The 9,441-nt window shown below is 42.4% G+C and overlaps 1 protein-coding gene across 10 annotated transcripts; it reads left to right on the top strand.

Moving 5' to 3' along the window:
* The first annotated feature begins 57 nt into the window (after positions 1–57).
* On the top strand, positions 58–8,371 carry OARD1 (O-acyl-ADP-ribose deacylase 1). Of its 10 annotated transcripts, none has more exons than XM_030561401.1 (6): positions 58–160; positions 1,011–1,079; positions 2,220–2,364; positions 3,647–3,705; positions 4,820–4,932; positions 7,252–8,371. In XM_030561401.1, the coding sequence occupies exons 2-6, from the start codon at positions 1,044–1,046 to the stop codon at positions 7,352–7,354; spliced, it is 456 nt and encodes a 151-aa protein (XP_030417261.1). In that variant the 5' UTR covers positions 58–160; positions 1,011–1,043; the 3' UTR covers positions 7,355–8,371. The 10 variants fall into 10 exon arrangements, with proteins under 10 accessions (XP_030417261.1, XP_030417258.1, XP_030417260.1 ...); XM_030561398.1 differs by having other exon boundaries at positions 60–160; positions 1,003–1,079; XM_030561400.1 differs by having other exon boundaries at positions 156–241.
* Positions 8,372–9,441: the final 1,070 nt, after the last annotated feature.

The following is a 9,441-nucleotide window of genomic DNA, read 5'->3' as shown; positions in this document are numbered from 1 at the left end:
CGCATCTCTGCAGGACACGCCCACCCGGCCCGACATTGCCGGAGCTCTTACGCATGCGCTAAAAACACACTCTCCCCACCCCCAGGCGAGGCTGCCAATAATACGCATGCGCTGACAGACGTCTCTTCTTTAGGTCTTCTGCGCATGAGCCTATTGACAGGTAAGTCCTGGTCCGCTTTCCACCGCCGAATGTTCTGGGCTGTTACCATAGAGAGGGTGCTCCGCCACTCAGCCTAGATAGGTAAATGGATGGAGGTTGCCATCTTTGATGTCCTACTAGACTGTACCAATGGAGGTGGGGTGTTTAGGAACGGGGTTTACCCACGTGGTGGTCTGTCCTTTGGACTCAACTCGCAGAGGCGTCTCAGGTGCGGGGGCGGCCTGTGCTGGTGGGGTCCCCCGAGGGCGCGGGGGCCGCGTTGAGCGGGCTCTGTGGTGGGGCCCGCGCAGGAGGTAGGGGTTGTCCCTGGTGGCCTGTCGAGGCCGCCCTCCCCCGAGCGGGGCTGTCGAGGGCCGGCCGCGTGGGCGCCCTCCCCCGAGCGGGGCTGGGGGAGGGGCTGTCGAGGGCCGGCCGCGTGGGCGCCCTCCCCCGAGCGGGGCTGGGGGAGGGGCTGTCGAGGGCCGGCCGCGTGGGCGCCCTCCCCCGAGCGGGGCTGGGGGAGGGGCTGTCGAGGGCCGGCCGCGTGGGCTCCCCCCACACTCCCTCCCGCAGTGGCTCCTGTGGGCAGGCTCCCTTGGTTGTGTGAAACTCTCTGCCCTGCACCCCAGTGCCACCAGCCTGGAATCCTGGGGTCCTTGTACCTTGAGCCTGCTTGATGCGGACTGATTTTTGCGGGGGCGTTCTTCCTTCGGAAATACCTGCTTGCTCCTGCCTAGTAGCACATCCACTGGGGGAAGTTTGCTTCTTGCAGTCCAGGTCTCCCCTATGTCATCCAGCCTAGTTCTGTGTGCTTGGTATCGCTTATCTTGCAAGGCTTAATAATCATGTTTCTTTTTTTTTAATCTTGCAGCAGAAGAAATCCTGGAAACAGCCTCACGTTACCATGGCCAGCCCCCCCTCCAGGGATCAGGCAGACAGAGTATGTAGAAAATTAACTGTTTGATGCAGGTTCTTGCTATTAAATACCCCAGTTTTTATCATAACACGAGAAGTGACATTTTCCTCTTAATAAAGTTTTCCAATTGGCATATGCTCTAGAGTTGTATTCTAAGCATATTTGGTTCTGGGGCATGGCTGTTTTTAGGAAGGGGTAGTCTGACTACATCAACGGTCAACAACTGGTAGGTCCCGATCGAATGGTCGATCCTGTAGCATCTGACAGTCCAACACAATCTCCGGCTCCTAAAAGTCCGGTGGCGCAGCAGGGCTAAGGCAGGCTCCCTGCCTGCCCCGGTCCCATGCTGCTCTCGGAAGCTCCCAGCACATCTCTGTGGCCCTGGGCAGGAGTGGGGGAGATGCGGGGACAGGGGTCTCTGTGCACTACTTTTGCCTGCAGGCACCACACCTGCAGCTCCCATTGGCAGGGAACAGGGAACTCACCTGAGGCTCAGGCTTCGGTTCCCCCTCCTAGGGTCATGTAGTACAGGCAAGTCTCATCTTACGCGGGGGTTCTGTTCCGCGGATAGTACGTAAAGCGAAAACCACTTATAGTGAAACACTTAGTGAGTTGAATGGTGGGCAGAATTGCCCGCACTACAGATACAGTTTTTATATTGTTGTTTTTCTTTTTTTTTTTCCCCTGTTTTTGCTGACTGTGCAAAGCTGAATTCGCGCATGTTAAATGCTCCTAAGATGCCACCTGCCTGTAATTCTTGTTATCAAAAGGGGGGCATTGTGCAATGAAATTTGAGAACCCCTGTGTACGTCAACCCAAAGCACAGTTTAGCCCAGTGCTGTTAACTTTAATAAATTACTGCCTCATTCAATATGTTTGCACTAACTTAACCATACCAGTCCAGTTTTCTTTAATTTAAACTGGTTTTTCATAAAATGAACTGATCACAAATCATGTAGGATTCGCAAATGACCTGTAGGAAAGGCTGTGCAACACTTAGCTAATCTTCATTGGTTCATTTGTAAACAGTGTCTCAGTCCAGTCCACTGTACCATCCTGCCTTGGTTAACTCTCTCTTTTTTTTTTCTTCCTTATGTGATTCTGCACACTGAAGGTGGACCAAAGTTGATTTCTCTCATTTAGCTCCTATTTGTTCTTTTTCAGATCAGGTACACAAAAGGGGACCTTTTTACCTGCCCTAGAACGGACTCGTTGGCTCACTGCATCAGTGAGGACTGTCGCATGGGCGCTGGGATAGCTGTCCTATTTAAGAAAAAGTTTGGTGGCATACAGGAGCTGTTGGATCAGCGTGAGTGATGTCTGTGAGGAGGGGAGGCTACTATAATCCATATACAAGCCTGAGCCTCTAGCAGTAGTTGTTTACCTAAAGTATTTATATAACACCAGTCACAGTAGTATCTAGGGACTGATTCTAGGACTAGCCATACTGGATCTGTATAAATTTGCTGTGAACTATTTGGGGCAGAGACACGATCCACTTCTGCATTTGTACAGTGCCTAGCACAGCAAGCCCCTAAGCCTGACCATGGTTTCTGGGGGCTGCCCTAGTATAAATAATAATGAGACCTTCAACTTTTATGCTCCCTAGTTTGTTTACAGGGAGAATTTTTGTTACTTAATTTCCAGCTAAAGAGGAAACCAGAGAGAATAGCTAACTGCCCGTGTATGTTGGTATTTAAATTTGACCTGTTTCCATCTCACGAATTAATGGGATTCCAGTGGGATAGAGTTCATAACTCACTGATATGAATAAGTTACTGCAGAACCTCAGAGATACTTACTCCTGAGTTAGGAACTACCCAGTCAACCCCACAACTCATTTGGAACTGGAAGTACGCAATCAGGCAGTAATGGAGACGGGGTGGGAAAGGGCAAGTACAGTACTGTGTTAAATGTAAACTACTGAAAAATAGAGGGAAAGCAGCATTTTTCTTCTGCTTAGTAAAGTTTAAAAGTTGTTTTAAGTCAGTGTTCAGTTGTAAATTTTTGAAAGCACACCCGTAACATTTTGTTCACAATTCTGAAATGTTCATAACTCTGAACAACCCCGCTTCCCGAGGGATTTGTAACTCGGAGGTTCTATTATAGTTCACGCATCTGCTGCAGCCCTGGTTTAGCAGTAGTCAGTTAACTGCAGGATTGGGTTAGCCTAGCTGCAACACATTTGAAAAAGCAACATGAGGGCAGCAGCAACAGAAAAAGCTAAAAACTGAGAGCTTATCCACACTATGGTGCTGAAGCTGCAACTGTAGCACCATAACATAGATACTGCCTACAGCGATGGAAGGGGGATTTCTGTCACTATACCTAATCTGCCTCTCCAAGAGGTAGACCGAAGATGCTGAGCATTAGGTCAATCTAATTATGGTGCTCAAAGATGTTTTTCACGCACTGAATGACAATGTCTCTGATCTTTTAATTATTTGTAAAAATAGTTTTGGTTTAGAAAATTCTTTATAATATCTGTTAATTCATTTCTAATCTATCCAGCAGGATTTGGGAGAATCAGCAGTGAATTGTAGAATTTTAAACACACTTAATGTCAATGCTGTGTTTCACTTTTGTTTTAGAGAAGAAGTCTGGAGAGGTGGCCGTTCTGAAAAGAGATGACAGATATATATATTATCTGGTAAGAAAGGGATGAGAGTCAGGCGTTTATTATAACTGAGCCCCACCTCATTTGCATTAAATGGAAGAGAGGTTTTTCTCTAGATTCTCAACTGACATCTCAGCCTTTTAAATAAAGACACAGATTATGAGGACAAGCGAAGCTAGATTTTTCTTTCAGAACTAAACTCAGTACAGCTTCCTACCAACAAGTAACTGAAGGACATTTGAATAGCGCATTTCATTTGTGGACGTTACTGTCTGACAATTGTTCAGTAGCCTTTATGTGCAGTGTTGAGGTGTGCTGGCAGGGTAGTAGGGAGATTCTTGTGCTGCAGCCATCCTGCAGTTCAGTTGTTGGATGGCTCAGTCACAGGAATGTTGATCTGGTCGCCTTCATAATGTGCTTTAAAATGTAAAAGCATACAAATGCACATACATTTTGATACTTTTTTTTTTTAGTTCACTGAACTAACTCCAAAAATGTACTCTCTAAATCCTGGGTTGTGATTTCCCCACCACCACCTCTCTCTCAAACTATTGGTAATTCCCATTGACCCATATCCTGCTGGTCATGTGAAAACTGGGCCCCTGGTTGTTACACTTGTGCTGAAAAAGCCTCTCCTAGCATGCTGCAATGGGAAGAGTCTGCTTTTCCATTCCCTGCCTGAAGTATGATGTTTATGCTTTAAACAGTTCGTTTGAAACAGGAGCTGCTTGTTTTTTTTGTTTTTTTTTCAACCGCTTCCCTGAAAGTATTATTCAAAATATTGGTGTACTGTGTGAGACAGATGCAAGCATAACCCCAGCATTTGGTAATGAGAGAGATTGCAGTTTATCTTTTGACAGGAAAATTTTAAAGAAAAACTGTGTTTTTCTCCAAACCAGATTATTGCCTTTTAGAAATGCAGTATTTAGTGCCCTGATCTGCTGTGTCATGTGGCACAGAATTGCAACTAAATGTCTAAATGGTAATAGTTGTACATCTTGTATTGAAATAACTAGTCAAGTCCAGTCACCATATACTAAGAGGTAGTTGATTACCAAAATCCAGGCCACAATTTACTAGAGTTAAGGAGAAAATAGCTTTTACCATTGTTGCTAATGCACTGTTGAACTTTTTAATTTGTACACAGATTACGAAGAAGAAAGTCTCTCACAAACCAACATATGAGAATATGCAAAAGAGTTTAGAAGCCATGAAAACTCATTGTCTGAACAACGGGGTTACTGACATTTCCATGCCTAGGTAAGGGAATTGGAGACTACAAAGTAAATATTTCATTGTCTCTTGGGCGGAAGGGATATTTTAGGAAGTGACCATTTACTGTGAAATAAAGGATCAGATGCCCACTCTTAATATTATTATATTCAGTTTGGGTTGTACAGCTGAAATCTGATCACAAATGAAGTGAGTTCTGTGGCCAGCACGTAGGCCTCGTTATTTCTTTATTTTTGACTGCATTAAGTTAATTTCAGATACATTTAGTTAGTGCTGTGTCAAACTGTAGCTGCTTGAAATTGCTGAAATATCGAAGTTGCAACATAATGGGGACTGGCTTATCACACCTTAATCAGCAACATAATATTGAATGCCTATATATGTCTAGCTAGGACCCAGTCCCATCATTTAATTTAAAACAAGCCTGGGACTAAACTAGGATGGAGAGAGAGGGCTTATTTCAGCTTTAATTAGGGTTCAGTTCTCCTGCACATACACTTTACACTAATTTAATAGTAGATTGTAAAAGCTGCAGGACAGTGCATGGAGATTCCAAGCTCTTTTAAGGGAATCTGGAACTCTGTCCCTTTTTTTACTTCTGCAGAATGTAGAGACTGCTAAAGAGCACTGTGCTGTTGGGGCAGCATATGCTGTATTTAGGTTCTTTTGGTACATAAAGATATAATGGAGAATGTGAATTTGTAGTATTCTGAAGCAGAGCATCTATAACTTACTGAAGTGCTGAATCCTGTTGAGGAGATGCTTGATAAGTCTACTCCTCCAAACAGATTATTGCTGCAAGTTTGGTCTTGTGACTTATTTAGCACCAAATTTCCTGCTTTTTCACACCGTTCTTGTGAGATCTTTCAAAGGGACCTTAAAAACATAGTTACATAAACAAGGTTCTAGACAGTAATTTATTTTCTTTTAGTTAACCTTTGGTACAGCATTTTGAAGATGTGCAGTGCCCAGGAACTGTTTTTTGTTATTACTGCTTTTCTCATGTTGTAAGTTGGTTGTCCCACAGAGAAATGCATGAAATAGGTCATCACATACCTTCTCAACAAGGACAAATGCAAAGTACTCCACTTAGGAAGGAACAATCAGTTGCACACATACAAAATGGGAAATGACTGCCTAGGAAAGAGTACTGCGGAAAGGGATTGGGGGGGGGTATTAGTGGACACAAGCAAGTCAACAGTATAACATTGTTGCAAAAAAGTGAACATTCTGGGATGTATTAGGAGTGTTGTAAGCAAGACACAAGAAGTAATTCTTCCACTCTACTCTGCGCTGACTAGCCTCAATTGGAGTATTGCGTCCAATTATGGGCACAATGTTTCAGGAAAGATGTGGACAAATTGGAGAAAGTCTAGAGCAACAAAAATGATTAAAAGTCTAGAAAACATTACCTATGAGGGAAGATTGAAAAAAATGGGTTTGTTTAGTCTGGAAAAGAGAAGACTGAGAGGGGACATAAAGTTTTCAAGTACATAAAATGTTACAAGGAAGAGGGAGAAAAATTGTTCTTAACCTCTGAGGATAGGGCAAGAAGCAAATGGGCTTAAATTGTAGCAAGGGAGGTTTAGGTTGGACGTTAGGAAAAACCTCTTAACTGTCAGGGTGATTATGCAGTGGAATAAATTGCCTAGGAAGGTTGTGGAATCTCCTTCATGGAAGATTTTTAAGAGCAGGTTAGACAAATGCTTGTCAGGGATGGTCTATATAATACGTAGTCCTGCCATGAGTGCAGGAGGCTGGACTAGATGATCTCTTGAGGTCCTTTCCAGTCCTACGATTCTCAGCATATCTGAGACAAGTGTGTGTTTTGGTTTTTTTCCCCCTTCACTTGGGCCAGTGAGTTGTAATTGGAGTAATTTCACATTCACGTTCTTTTCGTAGATTTTTAATAAGAGAGCATTCCATCATCTACCCTGACCTTCTGTATAACTCAGGCCAAAAGAATGTCACCCAGTTAGTCATCTGTTGTGCCCAATAACTTGTTTGACTAAAGCATATCTTACTGAAAGGCATCCAGTCTTGACTGGAAGCCATGAAGAGATGGAAAATCCACTTCCCTTGGAAGTTTATTCCAATGAATGACCACTGTCATTTGACGCATTTTTTTTTTAAACACCTTATTTCTAACTCCAGCTTCTGTGGGGTTTTAACTTCCATTGGCTCTTGCTATGCCTTAAAAAGTATCCAGTATTTTTCCCTTGAGAAGGTACTTACACCCTCTAATCAAGTCCTCTCCCAATCTTTTTGTGCATTTGTTTGTGAGTTTTACAACATACTCAATCAGAAACAGCTCATCACAGCCACTTTGGTGTCTTTATTTTCCAGGATCGGATGTGGACTTGACCGTCTGGAATGGGATAAGGTTTCAGCGCTACTTGAGGAAGTGTTTGAGGACACGGACATTAAGATCACAGTTTATGCTCTCTGAACAAAGGGACCTTATGGAGATGATTGTTGATTTCCCTTGCTGTAGATTCAAGTGGCTTGGGAATTGATTTAAAGAAAAAGCTGTGTGTGAAGCAGAGCCCATCTCCTCCTCTTTGAGGAATAATTTACCATTAGGTTTTTCCCAATGGCAGGCAGTTGCTTCCAGAGAACTGGCTAGTTTGGAGTGTGTTGATCAGAGTTCAGAATGAAGTATCTAGAATAAACCTTCAGGGTTATATAAATATCCCTCCGGGATCCTTGCCTGTGAGTCACATAGCCAACCACCAGATGTCACTGTTCCTCCACCCTTCAGAATACCCATCTGCTCATAAAGAAATATTTTCTTACGGTGGTGATTTGTGCGCATGGAAGTTTGAGCTAGTTTGGCATTTTTTAAAATATTCCAGATATTTGAATTTAAAAGTTATATGTATCTGTTTAGTGTGTCGTTTCAGATAACGAAGTGAATCACTGTGGTCATCTGCTGTTTAATTTAAAACGGTACAGTGTTCAGTTCAGTCATGGAGATTTCCTCTGTTCTTTTAGTTATTAAAAATTAAAGTATTATCTTTTCAAAACATAAGTGAGGTTTCACGCTTTTATCAGGAGTGTCTCTTAAGCATCATGCTATCAAGTCTCAAGTACATACCTTTTTAACTCTTGCTATTGAACCAGAGCGCAACCCCTCTGTAAACCCAACTATGTTCACATTTCTCTCTGCCTTCTATATGAAGGCTGAACTTCTCAAGGGAACATAAGTGTATGAGGCATAGATTCCTAGGAGGCTCATTTTGCCCCACATAGTTGGTACAAGTATCAGCATGCAAGTGTTCTGAGAGATGGGCTAGTATGAAATAAAGTGGGCTTAGCATTAAATGCATGTATAGGTTTTCATCTTTACTCTTCATCTACTGTATTTATAGATTGCTAGTCATTGTGGGGTCTGTCTCATTCCATTTCTACATCTGGCATTGCTAAACGGCAATGAACAAATCATTAATAAATAGCATATTGAATCTAGCAGGCCAGCAAAAGGAAGTCCATTACTTTGTGGTGGTCAGTAAACTTCAGATGGAACATCTTCTTTTCTTCCTGTCCTTACAATAATTTACCAGGTCTCTTTCTGCAGCATTTGGTTCAAAGGTTACAATTCTGCTGATTTTAAAACCTTATACTGAAGTGCTCTACCATATATACTGTTAGTACTTGTAGTATGTTTTACTTCTGATATTGTCACAGTGACTAATCTTGATTTATTTTTAGGATGCCCATTACTATAATAACTGAGTGCAAGAGTATAGGAATTCTAGCATAAAGTAGAATCCCTAATATCTTCTTTTTATCCATGTAATATGTAAACTCTTCTCTGCTCAAACGCAACTAACAGCTTGTGTTGTGTGGGATCCTTTGCATAATTGATGGAGTTCTGCAAATCCCCTTCTTTAATCTTTAAAAGCCTCATGTTTTACTCTCCTCCTTTTCAGTTCAAAATGATTGAATCTTTGCAGATCATGAATATCACTCTTTAATTTGTTAGAGGGGTTGCAACTGGATGATTCTGTCTTTCCACTCGTATGTATTTGTAACACCTTAAAAACACAAAGCCAATATCATTTGTTAACTGTCCTTTTGTCCCTTGTAGAGTTGTTTTTGGTGTATAACTGCTGTAGCCAAACATGGAAATGACTTTTTAAAGGACTGAGTTCGACAAATAGAAGCTTGGAAAATTGGGTCTTTAAACAAGCATAAATATGTACCAAAAATATGGGCCTGGATTTAGGTTTTTGTATCTTATTTATATTTGTTGTCTAAATCTAGTAACAAATGCAAACAGTAAATCAATAGCAACTGTTTTTGTCTGCTCGGCATATTGATGGTTTCTTATCACTATTCATGTCCTTTGTATTGAAGGCTTTGGCTAGGGTTTGGTGCCAGTGGGAGACTGACATGTAAAACTGTTGGCCGTACTTGTCTTTTCTGCTGCTCTTACCTTCCTGTGGTCTGCTGATATTGCTTGGTGCTGTTGATACAGAAAGCATGGTGAGTCAGAAATTTAACTGGAAGTGTGAATCCCATCTGATTCAGGAT

Source organism: Gopherus evgoodei, chromosome 4, assembly GCF_007399415.2.
Source record: "Gopherus evgoodei ecotype Sinaloan lineage chromosome 4, rGopEvg1_v1.p, whole genome shotgun sequence".
Classification (NCBI taxonomy): domain Eukaryota; kingdom Metazoa; phylum Chordata; order Testudines; family Testudinidae; genus Gopherus; species Gopherus evgoodei.
The sequence above is the reverse complement of the archived record's forward strand: the minus strand, read 5'-3'. Positions and strand labels throughout refer to the sequence as shown.

Bases quoted from the DNA above. Each gene is read 5' to 3' on its own strand.
- OARD1 (XM_030561398.1), top strand. The intron at 2,365-3,646 runs GTGAGTGATGTC...CTTTTGTTTTAG, and splicing joins ACAGGAGCTGTTGGATCAGC to AGAAGAAGTCTGGAGAGGTG. The intron at 3,706-4,819 runs GTAAGAAAGGGA...ATTTGTACACAG, and splicing joins ACAGATATATATATTATCTG to ATTACGAAGAAGAAAGTCTC.